The sequence below is a fragment of the Trichoplusia ni genome, unplaced genomic scaffold (assembly GCF_003590095.1).
Source record: "Trichoplusia ni isolate ovarian cell line Hi5 unplaced genomic scaffold, tn1 tig00003723, whole genome shotgun sequence".
NCBI classification, from domain to species: domain Eukaryota; kingdom Metazoa; phylum Arthropoda; class Insecta; order Lepidoptera; family Noctuidae; genus Trichoplusia; species Trichoplusia ni.
In genome coordinates, this window is record NW_020800442.1 from 1 (window position 1) to 23,544 (window position 23,544).

The 23,544-nt window shown below is 36.5% G+C and overlaps 1 protein-coding gene, 1 long non-coding RNA gene and 1 pseudogene across 5 annotated transcripts; 2 read left to right on the forward strand and 1 right to left on the reverse strand.

Annotated features, from left to right (window-relative positions):
- Positions 1–148: 148 nt before the first annotated feature.
- Positions 149–3,843, forward strand: LOC113508062 (annotated as a pseudogene).
- Positions 3,844–3,894: 51 nt separating this feature from the next.
- Positions 3,895–5,541, forward strand: LOC113508063. The gene is made up of 2 exons (XR_003401978.1): positions 3,895–4,039; positions 4,666–5,541. It is a non-coding gene; the product is annotated as an uncharacterized LOC113508063 (long non-coding RNA).
- Positions 5,542–7,020: 1,479 nt separating this feature from the next.
- On the reverse strand, positions 7,021–23,369 carry LOC113508061 (forkhead box protein N3-like). Of its 4 annotated transcripts, none has more exons than XM_026891026.1 (8): positions 23,236–23,369; positions 19,184–19,398; positions 16,137–16,234; positions 14,882–14,952; positions 10,897–11,175; positions 10,741–10,815; positions 10,270–10,521; positions 7,021–10,142 (listed from the first exon to the last, which is right to left on the reverse strand). In XM_026891026.1, exons 2-8 carry the CDS (start codon positions 19,396–19,398, stop codon positions 9,960–9,962), a joined length of 1,173 nt encoding a protein of 390 aa, XP_026746827.1. In that variant the 5' UTR covers positions 23,236–23,369; the 3' UTR covers positions 7,021–9,959. The 4 variants fall into 4 exon arrangements, with proteins under 4 accessions (XP_026746827.1, XP_026746824.1, XP_026746825.1 ...); XM_026891023.1 differs by having other exon boundaries at positions 19,184–19,416; XM_026891024.1 differs by having other exon boundaries at positions 10,270–10,506; positions 19,184–19,416; positions 23,236–23,368.
- Positions 23,370–23,544: the final 175 nt, after the last annotated feature.

The following is a 23,544-nucleotide window of genomic DNA, read 5'->3' on the forward strand; positions in this document are numbered from 1 at the left end:
AAACAGGAATTATATTATAATCTGACTTTATTTAATTTAAACAGATTTTTAAATGCAATCTTCCTTCACAAAGAAATAAGCAAATTTTAATATAATAACTTAAAAGTATTATACCTAGCAACTCTTTGCAACTCTCTTGTTTATTTCTGTAGCCAATACAGCCAATATTTTGAAAGTGCTAAAAGTAAATGACATTTCATTTTTATCTGTGTAATTTAGAAATTCAGTAGAAAGCAAAATGTCTGTTTTCATAAAATACATCTAAATTGTTTAAATTACATAGCTATTAAACGTGACTTTCCTAGTAACATTTGCCGTATTTACTGCTAGAACTACGTAACGGTGTTTATATACCACGATATTGTGATCACTTAACCATGGATTCGTGTCTTGGGGTTGAACAAGATTTGGATAAAGCTTTAACAAAATTTAACTCTCTAAATGATAATACAAACAGAGTTTTACAAGATATAATAGACCAAGTGGAAGATTTAAGGAAGGAAATAGCTAAACGTAAGTGTCCTTTGTTCAGTGTCATGTTTGTGTGTTTGTGTATATTTTTGGGCCATGACATGGTATTTTTCATTTTTTATTTATTTAGGCTGTTGTGTGGTTTTGACTATTTGCGCATCTACCACATACGTATGTCTTGCTTTATGAGTATGTCGTCGAATATAAGTAAAATATTATTGAATGTCAATGCAAGCAGATAAACAAAGCAGACCACATTGACTGGGTTTTTCATTTCTCTTAAAATACTTGATTCTTGCTTATCAACATTATAATAGGGTTGACTTTAGAAACGGGCTGCACGAATTACTGGGTGTTTTTGGTTTTAATAGATCGGCAATGATGCCCCGAGTTATAATATAAAGTGTTTTTGTGCGGAAATGTGTAGTTTTTGAGAAATCTTAAATTAAAGTTTTGAGGTTAATTCTCAAAAAATGAAACAGAAAATTTTATAATGTATGGCAAAAACTAGTGTTTTTCTCACTCTAACCGTCATATTGAAGTGTCACTCAACTGTCAAAGAGTGTAATTACATTCCAATAGTTCATTTAGTTCATTCGCTTTTCGTTCGCGATTGTTTTAGTCCGTGTTTCGTATTGTGATTTTTCTAAAATTGTATGATGATTATCATATAAATCGAAATTTATGTAAAATGTTGAAATGTATAAAACTAAATCTAGAACCATCATCATAGTTAACACCCCGATCGGAGCACCCCGACATGGACAGGTTAGGTTAGAAGTGGTTGGCGGGTCGTTGAGCGAGCGAAGCGAGCGAATAGACCCCGCCAACCACTTCGTGGTTATTTATTTTTAAACCACCAGAAGTAGGAGCCCCGCGAAGCGGGGCTCCGTCGACCGAGCCAATAACACCGTTTTGACACTCCTAACCTCAAAACTAAATTTAAAAAAATCTCAAAAAATATACGTTTCCGCATCTTTTCCCTTTAGGGGGTATATCCTGGGCACCACCCCTCCCCCCTCCCCCCATCCCCACCCTCCTATTAATGCAGCCGATTACTAAAGAATACCCACTTTCAGATCCACATCTTATTCTTGTAAACAATAATAGTGCATATATCTTATTTATTACATTGATTTGTGAACCAATGACATACAAACACTAAAGAAACTTTGTTATTTTCTAACAAACATAAAAATCAAATAATTGCTGTTATATATAAACAAACATTGACCTTATATTTTTTTCTAGAACCTGCCAACACCCCGCTCATACCAGCACAGGCCATGTCAGTGACTGACCTGGCAGCTTCTGTTAAACAGGCTGTGTTTCAGATGTCTACTGGTAAGTTCTACTTCAATGCATACTGGGATGAATGCTTCTAAACTCACTTCTACTTCACTAGACGTGTACTCGTATAAACACATAGAAATGTGTATATGTATTGTGTAATAACATGAAGTCTTTATAAACATTTCACATTCATATTTATCTTAATTTTCGTTTTACTCCATAGAGCATAGAGAACTTCATGCTACAGTATCGCGAGTGGGAAAATCTATTGATAGGCACTTTATAGCTGACTATGCCTCGGTGGCACCAAAGGCTGAGTCATTTTGTAATGATGTCAATAGGCCTATCATGGAACAAGCTATCGCACAACATTTATATAGACAGGTAAGTAAAAACTAATATCTCACAAATTATTATAGAACAGTATCATGATAAAAACCTGTATAATTTCACAGTTATTAACATAAACCTTCAATTATTTTCTCTGAATGGTTGGTTAAACATGCTTTTTTCTGCATGTTATCCTTGCTAAGTGGTATTGCACGTTGCATAGTTAATTTTCTGAGGGACCAGTACTCCGCCTTAAAACACGACTATTGTACATAGATATTACATGCATGTACTAAAAAAATATTTTATCAAAACATCCAACAGGGTTTAGAAGACGTGGGCGATACCTTCGTGGCAGAAGCGAATGTTACAGGAGTGGAGCGGACTTGCACTTTGCATTACTACAGCGCTGTGCGGCCGCGCTTGCTGAGGGCGACCCCAGTGCAGCCCTGCACTGGGTCGAGCGCCGCGCTCATGAGTTACACAACTCTCCACTACCCTTCACTTTGCATAGGATGCAGGCACTCAAGGTGTGTTACCTGTTGTCAGTTGTGGTATTGTTGACTTGAAATGGTGAAGAAATAAAAAACATGAAATGCAAATGATACCTTTCTGCACAATGCTTGTGTCCTGACTTTTCTAGGACTTAGCTTGTGCTTGTAGAACACAAGCATCCTAGAAAATAGATAATTGTTCAAAATTATGTCTAAAATTTGTGGCAATTATCTGAAGTTATTTTAAATGGTGTGTTGGTCGCAGCTGGCCGCGAGCAGGGCGTGGGCGCGGCCATCGAGTACGCGCGGCGGCAGTTCCCGGCGCACGCGGCGCGGCACGAGCGCGCGCTGCAGGCCGCCGTGTGCGCGCTGGCCTGGTGCACGCCCGGCGCGGGGCCCGCGCCCAGCATCTACCAGCATCTGCTCGACCCCAAGGCGCTCGGTACGATGCCAACACACTACCACACGAATTATTTACATTACGAATAATTACTATGAAAAATATATTTTTCGTCTATTTACCCATTTCATGATCACTAAAGTTTCGTGTCTACACTTCAACAATGAAAGTGCAATACGTGTAATACATGACAGGGGTCAATTTTCAACGTCAAAATATTTTAATTATGATGATTTTTGTTGTTGACAGTGGATGATTGCAGTAGTAGTAAAAGTATCGGGCCGTCATTATCCTTAACGGATGCCTAGACATGTGTTTATAATGCAGTGTTTGTTTGAGTGTGCTACTGTCTCGATGCAGGCGCGGAGGCAGCCGAGCTGTTCATCAAGGAGGCGTGCGCGCTGCTGCGCTGGCGCCGCTGTCGCCGCTGGCGGGCGGCGTGCTGGCGGGCGCGCGCGTGCTGCCCGCGCTGCACGACATCCGCGCCAAGATGTCGCACCCGCACGTCATCGCCGCCTGGTCCGACGACGAGCTGCCCTTCGAGGTATGCACATACAATACTCTGCACATCACATACAAACATTATGTTTATCCACTGCATATTAATAAATTTAAAGAAAATTTTTGAGTGACCCGTAAATAACCTCTCAGCATCTTTGACTGTATTTGGTTGCTGAAGGAATTTCATCCTAATACTTTTTTACGGTTACCTGCTAATATTTGCAGTAAGACATCCATTTAACGTTCGCCAGTACACTATAAAAGAAACGTCGGCCTCATACCGAAGAACATAAACCACATATAACGTCATTGTTGATACGTAGCAACACACAATAACATAACGACTCCCGCATTTTCGTACTGTGGTCTACTAACTAAATAAAAACTTTTTATATTCCAGTTGATCTTGGTGAGGATGGCGGCGGCTACCACTCGGTGTTCGCGTGTCCCATCCTGCGGCAGCAGGCGTCGGAACAGAACCCGCCGATGCGGCTGCTGTGCGGACACGTCATATCTAGGGACGCGCTCAACAAACTCGCCATGGAGCCAAGTTAGTATAGCACTTACTTTTATTCTGTACAAATATGTTACAGCCAAGTTGTTGGAAAAATGTTGATCCATAATATTCTGTCTTTTTTGTGCGGATAAACAGAGATAATTATTTATGGTGACGCTTCTGCACAGCATTTAGGCTAGGAGTATTTTTACAGGTTAAAACTTTTTGCTTGATAAAAAAATAAATAACAAACGTCTTGATATTCGTTATCATTTCTGGTTTACATCTGATATAAAAACACTCCATTTTTTGTATTGCATTACTTCTTCGGAGATTAGGAAGTTGACACTAAGTACGACGTTAATATAATTATCGAATCTTTATCTAAGAAAACATTAGGGGCATGTTGATAGTCGCCTTATACATTACAGTTGGCATTCAAACTCATATATCAATCATCGACATATACGTTCACATCAAGTTCTGATTATATTTTATTCAAGTGTGAACAAACATGAATCAACATTCATGTAATGGATTGTTGTTTATTGCACATGAATTTCAACAATAGATTAAAATTAAATAGGATCTATTGTACAAGTCGCCATGCTTATCATTGCACCCCTCCACAATCGCAGCTATTTTGTTACAAAATCATGAACTAAATTTGCATTTTTCAGATTGAAATGCCCATACTGCCCGATGGAACAGTCTCCCGCCGAGGCCCGACAGATATATTTCTCATGAGCAGTTGTAGCAAACATAATACGATTCGATTCTGTTGTTATTACATGGAATAATTTCACTCGTAGCACAAGGGAATGAACTTGCCACGATAGATCATAGATGTAGCATACAGTGCGTTTACTAGAGCTCTTAAAGCAAGGTTGCCATTGTATAAATAAAATGGCGCCCTACAATTCCTCTCTCCCATGTCTGTCTTTTTTACACTGGCAACTATCATACTTTAAAAACTTATAGTAAATGCACTGAACAGGAGAATATGTTTAAATAGATACTCTTTAAACTGTTATATATATTTTCATACAAATAAATGACGAGTTGTTATATAATTATTTCGTTGGTAAAATGTATGTGGTAAAATCGATGTTACTAGCTGAGATTAGTCACAACGTAGAATAAAAAAATTGACAAGGCGTGAATTCGACCCAAATATTGTTTCCTAAGAAGATTTAATGGTTAGATTTATTGAACGCGTGTGCAATAAATACGACAACCGAATTAGGTTATATTGACAAATCACTTAGATACATATTATACATACACTTTCATGGACTAAGTTTGTTTATAAACGAAATAAAAAATTCTGAGTAAGCTTGTTCTTCAATAAAGTATCTGAATTGAAATTGAAATAGATATACATCTTATTGCGGTATGCGATGAGGCGAACTTTGGTTATTCTAATAGAGGTTAAATAAGGTAGACATCATATTGTAATTTTAAGACAAATATTATTATTATTGTATGTTTACGTACTGACTGGTTGTAGTCATGCTTTTGTTCTTTTTTTGTAATAAAACGGATTCAGTATTTAACACTCGTGTTTTAATGATCACAGTCTTGCATGCATTTAGTGCCAAGGCATACTTTCATCATCATTTTATTATTCGGGAATTCGTGTGTTAAAGTTCGGAATGATTAATAAAACGAAACATCCTCGGTACATAATTTATTTAATGGATATGTACAAAGACAAAAAGATTTTAGAACAAATAAAAATTTGGCAATAACTCTCAACAATAGCAATAATATTAATAAAGAGTGGTGTCGTTCAAAAGCCGGCAAAATATCAACAACAACAATAATTTAATTTTATACTTAAATATAGTTCGGACATACCAACATAGGGCTAGCTTTTAGCAAACTATGACGTCACTACTGTAAAATAACACATCACTGTTGAACTACATTCTTTAACATTTCACCATCATTCAGGTGATACACAAACAAATTTAATGTACAGTGGTGACGCCATAATATCGTACGTAAAACGATAATTCCAAACAAATATCACCTAATTCAAATAAAGACCTATATTTTGTTTAAAAATTCCGTTTTACAAACAAAATATAACAGCTTCACTAATTAATCTAAAATAAATTAATCGATAAAAAAACTTCTTTAACCACATATTCTGAGCCGTATAACAATTTTAATATCATATTGATATAACCTTCGAAATAAATTTTGTGATCATAAGTTGGTAACTTTCGTTATATTTTACTTTAAAATTAAATAACTCAATTTCCAACAGATTTAAGCGGAAACTAAAATGATTAAACACATATTTTAAATTCTTTACGTTTGTAACATTGACAACAGCTGAGGCATATTGCACATTATTACTTTCGATCACAAAATTTATTTTTAACACAGCACTTAATAAATAAATCGCGTTTTATCACACATAATTATATACGTAGCATCTACCAGCAAAGTACTACAATTAGGTACTAATTATTGCTGTAAAATTTTATCTACATACCACCGAAAGAAAGGCTAGTTGTGGCCTATTAGAGAAAGAAGTTCACGTAAAGTGTATTGCTCTTCACTATCAGTGTATTTTAATACGACATTCATGTTTAAATCAAAGACGTGTTTATAACACAGTCGCCGAATGTTTACATTATACCTCAAAGGTAGCACACATACGGACTAATCTCTCAAGATCTCTCCAAGAGTATTTTACGCAAACTCATTTCTATAACGGTTAATTATCTAAGAGAAAACAATACGAGTAAGATGGAAGACGCTCCTAAATACAGCAAAAATGTATGTATTTTAATTATTTAGCAATTAAATTATATTACTATAATATCACTTACGACCTAATCTATCTATGCGTTACATAGTATTTTATTATTATAAATACATTCATATTACTGGTATTTGAATTTGCTTGATATATTATGGTAATAATGTTATTTATCATTTTCATAAACATTTGGCACACATATTCATTTGCCTAAAGAAAATGAAAGTTTCGAGGAAGTCAATTAATGTTAAGCTTTTAGAAAAAAAAAAATGAATCACTACGCTACTGATTTTGAAGCATTTGATTTTATCCATTGAGGTCAAATTTATATTGCAATTAAGCTTGCGCTGCGTTTAGGCAAAATATACATTTTATTTCCTGCAGACATGTTTTCTTTTCAAACTTTAGATTATTTAATAAAAAAACAACTAAAATGCATTAGCAAATTCTAAAACTTTTTGTAGTTATAATATTCATTTGGCATATTCTAAAACATTGTAACGTCACATCCCGTCACGTTACGGCAGTCGGCATGCGAAAAACAAGCCGCAGGTTTGTGTGAACGAAAAATATATCAATTTCACTAATAAATAATATTGCTTCATCACAAATCAGTCATTACATCAGTCTAGTACTCCTACGCGTAAATACGTCCGCGAAACTCCAATGAAATTGTACTAATCAAGCAATTCAAATAAAATTATAATTGCTTACACTAGATGTATATCAAGACATTCCCACACCAAAGTTTACGTATGCGTGTCTTTACATGCTCACATTCAATACATTTTTTGTAAACTGTGGTGAAGGAGACCATTGGATATTATTTATATACCAAAACCCCAAACTAATATTACGAGACATTTAAACAAATTTTAGCCTAAACTGAAGTTTTATCACAATAAACACTATTTGGTGTATTCTTTCAAGGCGTCGCCGAGAGCACCGGATAAATATGATTTTACTGACGTTTCACATTGTGGGGATCTTAAGTATGAACTAGACATTTAAAGGGACTTATCTATCGACATGTATTATATTCTAAGTATGTCACAGCCTACTTATCACTAGTTATTTGGTGTTATTAAATGTAAGTAGTATGTTAACATCCATGAATACGTCCCATTTTATGAATATTACATTAACTATTACAAATTATATTTATTCCGGCGCTCATCCCTCTAACAACACTCCGTACTCCAGTTACAATTATCTAACGATAGAATAGAAGCATTTTAGTAGGCACTTGAGAGAAAACGGCCTCATACCACGTATATAATACATTACTAAGTGTGAAAATACTAGTAAATAATTTATTAGCGTATTAACCACACCAATATAAGAGGTATTGATTTTTTTTGGCTGCTTACAATAGCAACTTTCATACGTCATGCGTAATTTTTCGTGTCATTGTTTCATAGTACTGAAAATAGAGCTCTAATAAATAGTATAAGGACTTTTAAATTTATTTAACTTACAGACATTTATGTACGGTAGTTATAGGCTATAGAGGAAGCAGCTACGTTATATATTGAAAATTAATGTTACAATTATTAACTTCCCTATAATTCTGAGGCGATTGCCATTAATTACTAAATCTTAACTGCGAGACAACGGGAACTGGCTACTGGCTAGTGAATACAATGGTAAAATTGTTTGAGTACATATTTCATCTAATCACGAACAGACACGTTGTTATATTTCCTTATCAATATGATATATAAGTTTTCTGTAAACACTGGAGGCGATTGTATGAAATAGATCCCTTGGTTTATGAACACAAAATACGGCTTGCTTATGGCTAATGCAACTATATGCTATAATGTAAGTATATACATGTACTATCACTTCTGAGAGTAACATAATTTTTTATAGATAAAAATACATTTTGATCGCCCTGTATACATATTTGTATGTTCAGATCACAAGGTATATTATAAAGATTTATACATTTAATATTGCTCAGTTTAGAATCAACAATTTTCAACATTAAACTTACCGGAGAAATGTACCTTAAAGTATCTTTATAGATGTAGACGAAACAAAGTAATTAACTAATAAAGAATAATTATAACTTAATACCTATAATGCACCACACTTCCGTCTTTAATTATGCACAATAGCAACTCTATTTAATGTAATAAACATATATTATTCTGGCAACATTCGGCATAAAATCAATATTGATCGACGGAAACACGGCAACACTTTTAAAATTATTTTAAGAATAATTATTTCTTATAATATATTACGATTGATTGACTATAGTAAATGGGGGAAAACCTAAATGCATAAGGGCGTAACTATTCAACTATTTTCAATCCTTTTTAAATAATATTTCATACTAAATAGTATCAGTAGTATCACATCTATCACTATAAGTAACTACTATTATGTAAAGTGTAATTATTTTAACAACATGGATTGCGAACACCTGTCGATGTCGTCATGATAAATGTGATGTTGTACACTCGGTAAACATTGAATGAGAAAATAGTCAGGTCCTAACTAGACAGCATGAGCCTTTTACCTAAGCACAATAACTATTTCATATTGAATATAATTTGTATATAGTAAAGACATCTGTATCTCACTGAGATTTGTTTATATGGATTGTCTTTATTGGACTAGAGAATGGTAAACTTTCTTGCCTATTTAATAAATTGCGACAACAGACATATAAGAATATCTCAAATATGTATTATTTATAATATTTGTCGTTCTACGAACTCATATGTCAATATAGAATCACTGAATTTATAGAGGCTATGCCCCATTCATTTTATTTTCCTTGAAAATTAAATTCCACAGATTCAAAAATTTATACATAACTTTAGAAGGATATTTTATAGAAGTGCTCTTGTGGGAAGAGTATTTTAGAACCGCATAACATAACGCAAGTACGTCAATATTTCTGAAAACTCTTGATAATTTCAAGCACTGGTCTTTGTCGCAAAATAAATTGATCTACCAGGTATTTAAATATAAGATAACACGCCTTAAGTTGGAAGGGGTAACATCGCTGATGTAGTCCGTATCACACACCGAAGATAAATTAAAATGCGACGGTAATGGGTACAGACTGAGACGACGACGTCGATACGAGAGTTACTGTACACACATCATGTCTTACGAGTATACAAGTCCATACCGGCGAAGTCTGGAAGCGTGGAGTTATCGGCGGGCGCGCGGGCGCGGCTAGCTGTGCGCCGGCTGCGCGTGCGTGGCGGGCGGCGCGTGCGGGGCGGGCGGGGCCGGCGGCGCGGGCTGCACGCCGGCCAGGTTCAGCAGCGCCTCGGCCGTGCGCCGCTCCTCGCCGCCGCTGTACGAGTGCTCGTCGCGCGCGCAGCGGGAGATCACCAGGTGCGCCGCCGGCGGCAACTGCATAATACACGCTCAATGTCATCATTCAAAGTAAAACATTCTTAGTACGCACAAGTGAGGTTGACACGAAATCATTTTTTTTTCATAATACATGTTATTTTAATTAGTATGTTTAAGACGTTACCTGGTCGAGCACGGCGGGCCCGTACTTCATGGCGAGCACGGTGGCGGCGGCCAGGTACTCGTCGGCGCCGGGCTCGGGCTCGGCCAGCCGCCGCGCCAGCAGGGCCGCGCGCGCGGGCCGCTCGCCTCGCTCGGGCCGCTCGCCGCGCTCGGGCGAGGCTCGCTCGGGCTCGGCCGCCTCGCCGCCCGAGCTCATCTCCACCTCCCCCGCCGCGGGGATGGGCTGCCGCCCGAATGCCTGCGGAGACGACTTCTGATTAAAACTTCATAGCGGTGTCCGCATACCACATTATCAGGAACAAATAGATAGTCGCCATTCTCTGTGATATATTATTTGGCATTATGACTGCTTGTCTGCCACATTATAATTATCACTATGGGCAAATGGCTGTGCCTTTCGAACTAAGATATTTCGTACTATTGCTACAAATTCGACAATGCACTACCCGCCGATAAATATTCACAAACCCACCTGTAGTAATGAAGCACGATGCTGCGGGTCTACTGTCCAAAGTGAGCCTTTACCAAGACCCGGTGCAGCCGCAACCTGGATGACGAAAAATTACTTTAATAACACATATTACTAGATATCACATCATTTTTTTTTTGAAGTGAAATGTTTACATACCTTGTGGAAGCACTTATTTAGCGAGAGATTATGCCGCACACTGTTTTTCCAGCCCTGGGGCGCGTGTCGGAAGTACGGAAAGTGCCGCACGATCCACGCATAAATCTCTTTGACGGGAAGAGCTCTAGCGGGTGCGGCTTCGATGGCCATGAAGATCAGGCAGGAGAACGAGTACGGCGGCTTGGTGTGCGTGTTCACCGGCGGGGAGGGGGGCGCCTTGCATGGTGTGCGCGGAGGGGACGGTACTCGCGCTACTGGCGGGGGAGTTTTGGTTTCTCTCTGTGAACAACAAAAATTATAGTAGGTAGCGTAAAGTTAATATATACAACTGAAGTTGTTTGGTGTTTGAGCTGTTACAAAAGAAGTTAAATACGAACAACTTGTGTCGAACGAAAGAATGTGTATTGACTTTGTTTAAATACTTAACCCAACTTATCACAGTGATATCATAAATGCGAAAGTATGTGACTTTTTTGTACGTTTAAGTGTCTGCTTATAACCTTTTCGAACCCAAACGGATGAACCCATTTCTATGAATTTTGTATGGAGACTAAAGAAGGAATTTTTTTCGCATATATTACAACGGGCGAAGCCGCGAGCAACAGCTGGAAATTAATATTTTGTAGAGTATTAGAAATTTTGCCTTACTCAATTTTACAGAGTAATATTAACATGCAAGATAGACTCAGGTGAAACATTTGTAAATAAACCGATATTAAAATTAAATCGTCATTGCCAAGTGCCGAAACAGAATGAATGACATTATCAACCAATAAAAAGCGAAGAAAATTAAATACTTCCTAGGCACTATCCTCCAATATTTGGAAGTTTCACAAATTAAGTTAAAAACCAATAGAAAAAACTAGGTCGGGAGTAAATTAGTGCTTCCTCCGTACAATCGCTGCACGACATCAGTTCAACAAGCACTTGTGTTAATAAAACAACCCGATTGTAAACACCAACCGTAACAAAAGAAAATTCTATTGATCTTAGTTATGATGTATAATTTTTATAACAGCAGTCAGTACTGGTTACTCATAATATTGTAAATCTGAAAGTCAGAATGATCGATTCAATTAACGATAATTTAAAGAATAGCCAGAAATAATTAATTCGTTTTGGACTTTACCTTCTTGTTAATGATCTTTTTGAAGTTTTGCCACGTAATGTTAGTTTTCAACTTTTAGACATTTGTTTTCATTTTTTGGTTGCGTTAAAACAAAATTCTAATGAGGGTTTCGCTGTCTATCCGACTTTCCGCAACTGGGTGTGAATTGTACATCGTAAATCGTGATAGCTTTGAAGTTGGCAAAGATTATGTATTTATATTGCAGCAATAACAAAAATTACAAAAAGAATAAACGTAGTTATGTGGTCATGACTTTGTTCGAACCTTGAGTGTCGCGAATAGTTTTCCTATTTCACCTTAAAATACCCTACATTATAAAATTATGCTGTGTAAAGCACTTTTTGCTAATAACGATTAACTTATCGAAATATTTAATTAATTAGTTCCTTACACGTTACAGCTTGTAAAGGTTGTTGCTATGTTCTACCTACTACCTATATTCAGAAGGGCGTTAAACAAAGTAATAACTATCAACAGATTGCAAGTCACGATTCACTGTTTAAGTTGATTGGCTTTTTTATTACGTGGCTTTTGGATATAAGGAGCTGGTAACAGGGATTGGAGTAATTGTGGCATTATTTTTATAAAGAGGTCTCTGCTTGGATTCTGTAACCGTTCTCCGACAGTCGTTGTGCATTAGACTGATCGACGAGAGGACGTATTTTTGCGAGATTCTTCGATAGCAAGTTTCTCCTAGGTGTTTCGCCGACACAATGGTTCGCATTTATTACTTTTGTCGACAGGACTTCTTAAATATGGAATATTCGCAGACATATCGTTTTGTCTTTGGGCTATAAAATCCTAGTTTTGTTGAAAATTTCATACATCCGAAACGCATGTCTACAAAAATAATACAATCGTGTCTATGTTGTAAATGTGTCATAAACCTACATTTATTGAGCTGTGAAACTATATAGTTTAAGCCGTTGCTATTGGAACTTACTTGGTAATAACACTTCATTAAATTTCTGCATGCGAGCATTGTACGAAGCTAAATTACTTTCGAGTGCATTTCATTTTTAGGAAACACTAGTCATGCAACTTATTTAATTTATTGTATACACGAATGGACGGCGGGAAAGCGTTTTCTGGCGTCTGTGACAATCATGGACATTATTGTATATAGTAATGTAATAATCAGTTCAATAGAACGATTCGTATTTTTATCATTTGTCGACAACTTAAGACGACTCTGATTAAAATAAAGCTCAAACAGACGCATTAGTTTCCGCGCCATGTTGCTACAATACGCAGTGACGCGAAAACAAACATCTGACGATCGCTCTATCTCAGAAAACATAGATAATATCCCACCTGTCGTGTCCTACAATTTACAGAAAGTAGGTTACTAAAGTTACAATGGCAGGCTTTAGAAGCTTATCTAGAGTTGCGCACTGTGCAATCTTTGCGCATTACCTACCGAGATAGACGTGGCGCTTACGGTAAAGCCGTACCACGTGCCCGCCTACGTATTCGCATTGTCATTACCTTTACTCGATAGCCAATATTAGGGAATTTGAGTTCGGTACTCCGATAGGTGAAGACTATCGTATCAAAGTTGTATATTAAAAGAGATACGGATAACAGATATAATGAAGTACCTAATGAGACGATTTTGCGTCTCTATTTTAAGGAAGGACGCGCAATTACACTTCTTCGACAACGTAAAACAAATCCTTTCAATTTCAGAACTGTACTCATTTTCCCGAAATCTGTGTACTTTTCATGTCTCTGAGGGTACAAAAAAATAATAAACAAAACTGGGACTACAAGTCCATGCCGATACAAATGTGAAGTGTCTTCGTATTATCTCATTAACTGCCAATGAACATAACCGAAAGTAATATATTTTTATGTAATATCTAATACTATAGAAGCGCTAATAATTACTAATTAATTAATCCTCAACCTCGGTTCAGATATTATCTTTGATCTTGGGTTACATATGAGGCCGTATACAGACATCTAATAAAATGTATTGTAGTACATTTGTAGCTTAGGTTAATCGTTATTTTCTTTAAAAATCTGTTATTTACTTTGATGAACAGTATATCTATTTTCTTCTTAGACATGAAGATGAAACCTGTGTAATTTAAACAGTAGGAACTTCAAGTATCATCAGGTTATGCAAAATTACATTGTCATCGAAACATTTTGGGAAAATGACTTTCTTTTAAATCTTGTCGTCTACTCAGCGATTATCAATACAGCGGAATAAGGAAACACTTCCTTCCACCTAAAACAGTTAATAATAACGACGACGAAAAATTGTCACATGACAGCTCAAATCAACAGCTTTATGTACTCTCCACAGCGGAGGGGAATCGGTGAGAAAATGATCACCCATCTACGGATCAACCTGGTTTGATGCTACCTAGTCACGTGCCTGTCCCTTTTTGTTAGAGACCTTGATAATATTATCATTGACATGTTTAGATAGACCGTGAGTATCAAATTAACGTTGAATCTCCCTATATTGAACTACGCAAGTACGACAGGTATAGGTGATAACATCATGCGGTTCTCTTAATATCTACGATAATGTTTACCGGTACGCCAATTGCATAACTCACGACACCTAATAGATTACTGAAGGCATTGAAAAATGAACTTTGAAGCCCTTTTATCAAGTGTGACTTTCATTTCTAGTTTTATTGCTATATTGATAATATTTTGTGTCAATAAATGGTATGAATCGTACTGTTTTGTGTACATGTAAGTTGTTGGTAGGACCACACCCTCCCTTGATTGTCGATCATTAGCTAATGCATTTTGCAGGCCAGTGTAGTGATTTTTGCACTCAATGTATAGTTTAATATAAGGACGTTGTTCAAATGTGTTCGATTGTACACTCACCTTCACAATGATTTGGTTGTCTATCATTTTTGTGTCCTCCATATCCACGCCATTTTTTGTTAAGTTTATACCTGGAATAGAACAAGTTTTTGTTCAGTACTACGTCGAGTTAATACATAACCGTTGCAATTAATCACGTTAGTGCAAAAACTAATGCTGTTTGCCATTCTAAATTATTAGGAACTAACTATAAAACGTGCAGTCTGTGTTTTGTTACGGTTCATTTTCATTTCGAAGCGGTATTTATACTGTTGCCATGGCTTGTTTTAAAATGCATTTTATAGTACATTTAAGGTATTATTCGATTATTTTTTTATACAAATTGGTAGGAAATTTGTCTTCGTATCGAACGGGCTTACAGCGATAAAAAAAGAAATTGGTAACAACCGGACGTAAAGCGGTTACAAGTGTTTAATAAATACAAGGCATTGATCAAAGATAATACAGTTAGGAGCTCGCAAGGTGTCAATGAATTGTTGTTAAATGTCGGGTGTATTGACGAATCACATTCATTATTAACCATTTCAATGCCGCTGAGATGTCTGTTTGATTTCATACGAAATCGATTGCTTGGCTTCCGTTAATACGGCTTTTATACCATTCAGCTGGCTGAAATTTTATAATACTGCATTGGTTTGATCGGGCTAGTAATGTAATGACTAAATGGAAACCATTTCGCTAGGTATCTAGTATCTTTTTTGTGATCTTGGTTGTATTAAGGAAATGGAGTAATTATACCAAAATGCTTAACAAACAGTGTGTTTATATTTGTCAGCAGCTAGTCATGTGTTGAATCAATAGGTATTATTACTAGGAGCACAGTAATTGCGACTTCAGTATATTGAAGTCGTATCGAGGTTACTAATGCCCGAAATCAATACGCTCTCCAACTGGGCGAGATAGAATTTATACAACAAGTTTAAACAGACCACGCGTATATTTTAAATACGGCTTATGTATGTGAAATGGACATAAAACCACTTCCCTCAAGCAAAATAGTCAATTAAAAAAAATGGCTTTTCCCAAACTATTAAAAGTTATGACGAAAAAGGTCACTCTTTTTCTAAATTGTCTATTTCTTCTTGGAGAAGAATAGGGCAGGTCCGTAGACAAAAGACGTATTTAAGGTGACAGCTTCGTAAGTGGAATACAGTAGCGTCTCTTCCTCACAACTTTATATTGACACTTTAAAGAGTGTAAAGAATCCTTTGGTTTAAAACATAATATCACCAACAGCACATATATTATTAGCTACCTCTAAGTAAGTTTCTGTCTTGGAGCCAGCTCAAACTGGTGAGCTCGTCGTCGTGGTCGGCCGGCGGCAGGTTGCCGGCGTTGCCTCCGCAAGCAACCCTGATGAGAGAGATACATTCTTACAGTTTGTGTAAGATACACTTATACTAGGTTAGTAAGTATGTACCTAGATCCTAGCGGTTCAGGATACGTAAGGAAGTTTAACTTGGCTATTGTAATTGTTTATCCAATCTGTACACGGCATGTGATGGGATTTCCATGTAAAGGTTTGCTGCAATAATAAAAGTCTGATATTTTCTGCCCCGGGTGCTGGGAGAAAATCATTATTATTAGGTTCCTAAATCCTGACAAGAGTATGCAAGAAGGATTATTCCAAAATGTATATTTGTCTGTACGACAAAGATTTTGATCAGTCTTTCTTGGATACAGCTGTAAATTTTTTAGCATTGCAAATCACTTGGAGGTTCAGAAAGTGCATTACTTAGGTACTAATAATTCTATCCAAGAAACCGGAATTCTTTAGAACAATGTCAAGGTTTTAATAAACGGCTGGGATATTTATCACGTGCACACTCTTGCATGTCACACGAATTAAGTGAACCGTTCTGTTTATTTCTGGGACTATATCTTCAATGAAATGGACGAACAAATACTGAACAACACGCAAGAAAAATTATCTCTTGCTTTAGTGTAAAATATATGGTACAGCAGTTATTTTGTCATGTGACTGACTTTTCTGGACGTATGAGCACATGAGATGAATCCTACGGCTGTGAATCAGAATGTTACGCAGAGGTTCGTATTAGATATGAGTTGGGTTGGTGGGATACAGTTTAATGTTAAATATTTCATTTTTCTTTATTCATTACTCGATTGTTCTGCACCAACTTGCCACATTGACGAAAAATGTAATTGGTATGTGATAGCCGGTGATAGCCACACATACATATTTCATAATCATTCTTTATCAATCACGTCTATTCCCATGTTATCACGACTCGTTTGTCTTACCCACTAACCTAGCGAAATGATAACAACATTACATTTATCAGTTTTTATACTGACTTATGCTTGATTGATGACCTGAAACATGTTGATATACAAGATAATTAGATAGCAACAATCTCAAATTTGGCCTGATTCGAAGGCCTTGCAGATATTTGAGTCTGCTTCCTGAATATTGAACAACCTCAAAATACATAATAAAATTACCACCTGGAGAAAATTAGCACTATCGGCATTGAAAACAATGGTTCTACTATGAAAGCGTATTGATAATTATGAGTTACTCGTAACTACAAAAATATTTGTTCTTATTATGTCTAGTAAAGCTCGCTAAAAGCAATTCTATAGCAATTTTTTTGAATTCATTTCATACAGCTTCACCTATGAGCGTAACATTCCGAACTACGAGCTCTATCCAACATCGACTGGACAAGACGAAAGTAGGTCACAAGAAGACATTGTTTAACAAAATTAACAGTTAATAAAACTTGTTGGGCATCTATTACATAACAGCACGTGATTGTCGGGATTCACACGTGATGGGTAACACGTGAATAAAAATATTGTTTTTCTTCAATAAAATACATTATTTATAGCGTAACAGTAGTTTTTATGACGCATCACTTATGCAGATCATTTTTCAAGATCAAAATGTTATACCTAAATCAATTATATTTGATCGTTTTATTGCGTCGTTTTATGTGGCAAACATAAATGTCGCGAAGGATGCTATCGCTAACCGCTATCTTCATAAAAAGTCTGATGCCATTATTAATATTCAGGCAACGTTAGGAACTACTAATTTGGTAGGAATGGAGATGCCATGTCCTTTGTATTACGCAAGCTTCCTTTATGCAAATGTTGGCATTCGTTACGAGATATGGCTTGACGTCTGGAACTTTTATATGCTTCCGTATGTAACAGGAAGGGCTTATCCTCCTAACGTAACTTAAGACCATTATAAAAAAATCAGATTTAAAAGTTACACAGGATAAAACAGGCACAGCCGAAGATAGATTTCGATGGCGTGCAATTGGGGAGGCCTATGTTCAGCAGTGGACGAATATAGTATGTAGAAAAATAATTAAAATACATTACAAAAATAAAAAAAAACGATTGTTTGACTGGCCAACAGTTTTAAAATATTAAAGAAAATTGAGAAATTACAATATAAAGTCACGCTATGACAGATCACAGTCAAAGATTGCACATTCACCTGCCACAGTCCTGACACACATACGTCTTTCATTCACTTTCGCTAAAAAACTCGATCCTTAAATGCTGACATAACTTCACAGAGCTATATTAAAGGAAATGTGAAGGTTCTCGCTATAAAGAATACAATAATAACAGAGCACTTAATGATTACTCGACTTTATCACCAACAGTACAGGCGTCGTACCTATTTCCTTGTCTAGTCTCTTTATGAGGTCAATAGACATTTAATAAACATACATCTAGACAGTGCCTTGAACGGCGGAATGTGAACTATCGACTAATGAAGGAATACGGAATAAAATTTCCTTTAGTCGAAGAAAACGAAGACAGTATTACGTTCCAAAGATATTGAATATTTTATTAAATGTCTAGTAAGATTCAGTTCGACAGCATTCGATTCAAACATCCCTACTATGCACATTTCGTTACGCAGGTAGATCCGTATCGGATTACGGAACGCAAAATGGAAAGTGGACTTGTGTATAAGTTTTGTCAGCTTGCCATACAATCTCTATATTAGCAAGTATAGCAGAGCAGTGTTTTCTAAAGTGGATGAAACGATGACCCTGAGCTTTGTGTTGCTTTGTCACGTACTTGACGACGCCTACGAACTTCCGGACAAAAACGCTGATGCACTGCCGGTCTTCTCTAGAATATGAAGTTACTAAAAAAATGGGGTACATTAATTGGGCTTCTAGTTGTTACTGGTTACGGGAGCTAGTTTGTAGTTCTTAGTGGCATATAAACTAACCGCAAGTCGAGGAAAGTCTTTGTAGATAGGAGGATTAAAGTAAGGCATTCAATAACAACTAGAAAAAAACTTACGCTGGCTGTGATTGTTCCATATCGGAGTCGTCTGACGCGTCCTCAATGTCGTCAAAGTTGTCAATGACCCTGCCAGACACCTCCAGGCGTCGTAGCGAGCGGCCGCTGGAAGCGACGTGCCGCGCGATCTGCCGGATCAGGCGGCGCGGCAGTGGAAGAGAGGCGCGCGCGCCTCGCGCTGGGGACCCGCCTCGCTCGCCGCGCATTGGCGCCATCTGCACCAAGAAAGCCATCTGTCAGCTCGTTATTATGCTCATGTTATAATTACTCACACGTAATGCATGAGCATTGGCATTGAAGAATATGATTCATTAGCTTTATTATGTGTACATGCCTAGTAGAAAATAAAATTGTTTACAGTAAACAATTTTAATAAGGTCTTAAACGCTTTTCACTTTCGGTCGAACTTAGGTGAGTACTTCTTAATAACTGATTTGATTACGGATGTTTGGACAAAACCCGACTACGTAATCAGGTTGATTCTAAGAAACTATGTAAACTATAAAGGTACGAACTAGTATTGCGTAAAAGGTATCCACGTCGCGTCAGCGTCGTCAAATGATCAAACAAAGATCCCACGATGACGTGAAAATTATAAACTAAGTACACACAAGCGTTTGCCGCAGTGAGCATTGTGTGGATCGCACCCATTGTCATTTCGACGCAATAAGTTGTGAAGTACTACGATACTTAGATGTGACTTCCCTAATTATTTATACACCTAGGTACCTAGGAAGCAATGTTGCGACTGTCCAAATTATTTATACTCTTATTAGTCAGTGACTTTCGTCGAAATTAATTCGGCACTATGTACACGGTGTAAGTAGCTTCGTTTTGGCTCTGACACCATACTAATAAAGATAAATGTCTTGTTTAATAAGTAAATTTGCTTATTTATATACAGCAAAGTTTACGGTGTAAAAGCACTTTGATTGCTGGGAATGCTTAAATATATGCGTAAAAATCAGGAGAGGGAACCTGGCAACTTGAAAAAAGTTGGGTAACAGTAGATAAGACAAAAACGTATGTAGTGCAGAAATTTAATTCGATACCGATAACTGTCTCTACTTTTTCATTTCTATTCATACGTGCACGGTTGACCTTTTTAATGACATCACCAATGAGGTCAGTGTATTAGCTTCTATAAAACCACTTGTTAATTGTCCCACGTTCATTATCTCGACGATCAAATCACCGAAGTTGACTTTTTATTATGTATCTTACTGTTGCGATAATTTTGAGACATCTCTTGGTGCACTTAAATTAGCAGGTGTGAATTAGTAGCACATCATATAAATTGTGAATGTTCAGTTCTCTTTTTTCCGTTCTATTTACAGCTTGTTCCTGTATAAACAATTATACAGAATTTCGAGATCCTTTTTGGACATTTGACTCTGGTCGAGCTCTGCTCAAAGTAAATGCATGCTAGCTTGGCGAAGCCTCTCATATTTCTTCAATTATATCTATACATTCTATACCCTTATTAATGGAAGGGATGCTGTCTATGACATTCGTCTCAAATTTCACGCAACAATTTGAGTATGACAGCAGAACGCTGTCGATCACAACACTACGAAGACGTTGTGCAACACGGATTTACATAATTAGAATTTAGTAAAAAAGCGAAAAGAAAATACATGTATTTTTATCTTTAATTTATCGCGTGTAGAAGCTACACAATCACATAATATCGCGTGACCTTGGCATAGTAACAAAACAGCTAAATGTAATGGCGTGGTTGCGTCGCGTCGCGGCGTCCCCGTGTCATCAGCGAATTGAATTGAACTCGTACCGCGAGTCCGAGACGCTGACTGACAAACAAGCGTGATTATCTAACGACGGATATTATTTACAATGCCTTAATATGGACCTGCAGAAAGTGCAGGATTAGTGTTGTCATTTAGTCGATTTAATCTTAGTTAACGATCACACTGATATGATTAGAAAACGCTTGTTGTTTAAGTAGCTTTGTTCCCGAGGTAGCTTGAGAAGCGTTATCTACGCGTACTTTAAGGATGTCAACAATCTTGTTTATGAGAATGTATCCGGCACGTGGACGAAACTTCTCATCATTAATAAGTAGAGAAAAACAGGAAAGCCTTGCGCTTTACTTACGGCGCTGGTATGTTGTTGAAGTATGTTATTAGAAAACTGTATTTCGAAATAAATTTGATGAATGACTAACAAATAATACAAACAGGAAAATATAGAACCTACTACCAGTTTTAATTCCCTTATCCTATGCTGTAGATTTTTACTACAATATTTAGTGTAGTTCAAGTCAATTTAGCATAAGTTCATAAACCATACATTTATTTTTACTAGAATAAACAAATTTTAGTACAGTGTTTATGAGTTGTAAACAATCAACAAGTATCACAAGCCACTTTACAGTTCATTTTGTCTAATGAGGATATGATGTCACTATTACTCAACATTATTTATTTTGGTTCTGATATCATAGGTAACGGTATATTTATTTAAAGGTTTCTAAATTCTTTTTTTTATTATTAACTGGTTTTGTGTCTGAAAGTATTTTTAACTATGTGTTTATTTAAAGGTTTGTTGAGAAAAGAATAATTTATACAACAAATAATTTAAAGTAACATATTTATGAAATGTGTATGTATAATGTTGGAAGTAATATACTGCTCTAAATTCAAAGACCGAAGATTCAAAGACTGCTCTAAACCTTTCAGGTTGTTACTAAAAGCTTGGTGTTTTATAATATTTATTGTATCAATAATAGATAACACTTGTCTCCAAGGTATGCTATCTTAACTATTCACAAAATACTTATCTTTTGAGTAAAGATTATGTAGCCTTGAAGCAACTTTAAATAATGTAAATTGTATACAACAATATAAGTATTATTCAAGAATGAAACGAGCTATATTGCCTTGCCCCGTATATGTATAAAAATAATTATAGGGTCTTTGCCCTTCCTACATGATTTACAATGAATTCTAAAACAGTATACAACAAACCTAGTTTAAGAACATGAGAACAATATTAGAGCAAGTTAATGAACCAGAGTTTGGCACATTATAGTATGTTGTTACTGTGCTGTTTAGAAATAGAGAAGCTTCTTAAAGGTAAATTGAGTAAGCTAAAAATGAATCTACACTTTTGAAACTAGAACACTGTCTCTGGGTGACACTTAAAATTAGAAATCCTACAGGAAGTGTGAACTGAAATCTAGGTCACACAAAGGTCTAGACTCTATAAATAGCCAGCACCACCAGGCTTAACATACTATGCACCAATGAGTTTGTTGAAAGCTTAGGATACTAAAAAACAATAATAAATTAAATACCAAGGTCATCACATGATTATTTTTTCATTTAAAGACATAATCTAATAAGACACTTACCCAGAAACTTCAAAATCTATCACTGTCTATCAAAAATACCCCAACAATCTGCATAAACAATTGTGTTATGGCTAATAGATACCCTAGCAACGTAAGCAGCAAATTTACTGTCGCGATGCAATTGAGGTGTGATGTAACAGCTAGTTACCATGTGTTATTGTATTCATTGGGTCAGCAGTGGCATCAACAACGTGTTGCTAGGAAACTGGTGTCCGGCCAGCGCGGCGACCGCGTGCGCGATTGCGTCGTGCTCGTGCGTCCTACGTTGTGCTTCCGACGTGGAACCGCCGCGTGCAGCCTCGTATGCACGTGCCGACGCGCACCCTCAAGGGTTCTTACATAATCGTAGGGACTGCCACTGACACGACGCAGAGGACAGCACAAACGTTGACTAACACCCGTTCCATATTTAGAAGGAGCGCCACCAATGCGTCTCGACGGTATTCATGCGTCTAGTCACATTTTTAGAACCGCATGTAAACGATACTTTTATTCTCCACGCTGCCCATGTCATAATCGCATTGCTGAATTCCAATATTGCATTATTCAGGGAGCAAAATCCGAAATGCGTAATTAAATAGGACTAAAAAACAGATGTAATCATGATACATAACTTTATATTGGCTTAGTACTGCGGTGAAATTTGCAAACACGGTAGAATTCTGCACAATACACTTACCTTTTGAATAGATTGTTTGTTAGACGCACTAATTATAAATTAATAACAATAAATAAACAGCATTCCGCGACCTCCGTACTTGTGATCAACACTCAACAAACACCTTCCTCAACACCCAATCAAACCATAAACTAAAGAGCAACCTACATAAATAAACATATGATTTGTTCAAGTCTATGGTAGATTTTCCGTTTCCGAATTCGATAGAGATGTGAAATTATCATTAACCATTTTTAATAGTCGATTTATCGAAAATTTTTATTGATTTAATGATGACGGCTTTTTAATTTATAAAAATATATATATATT

Coding starts and splice junctions, on each gene's coding strand:
- LOC113508061 (XM_026891023.1), bottom strand. CDS start 19,416: ATGGCTTTCTTGGTGCAGATGGCGCCAATGCGCGGCGAGCGAGGCGGG. Junction 16,235..19,183: donor ATGGAACAATCACAGCCAGC/GTAAGTTTTTTT, acceptor CTCTCTCATCAG/GGTTGCTTGCGGAGGCAACG. Junction 14,953..16,136: donor AGACAGAAACTTACTTAGAG/GTAGCTAATAAT, acceptor GTTCTATTCCAG/GTATAAACTTAACAAAAAAT.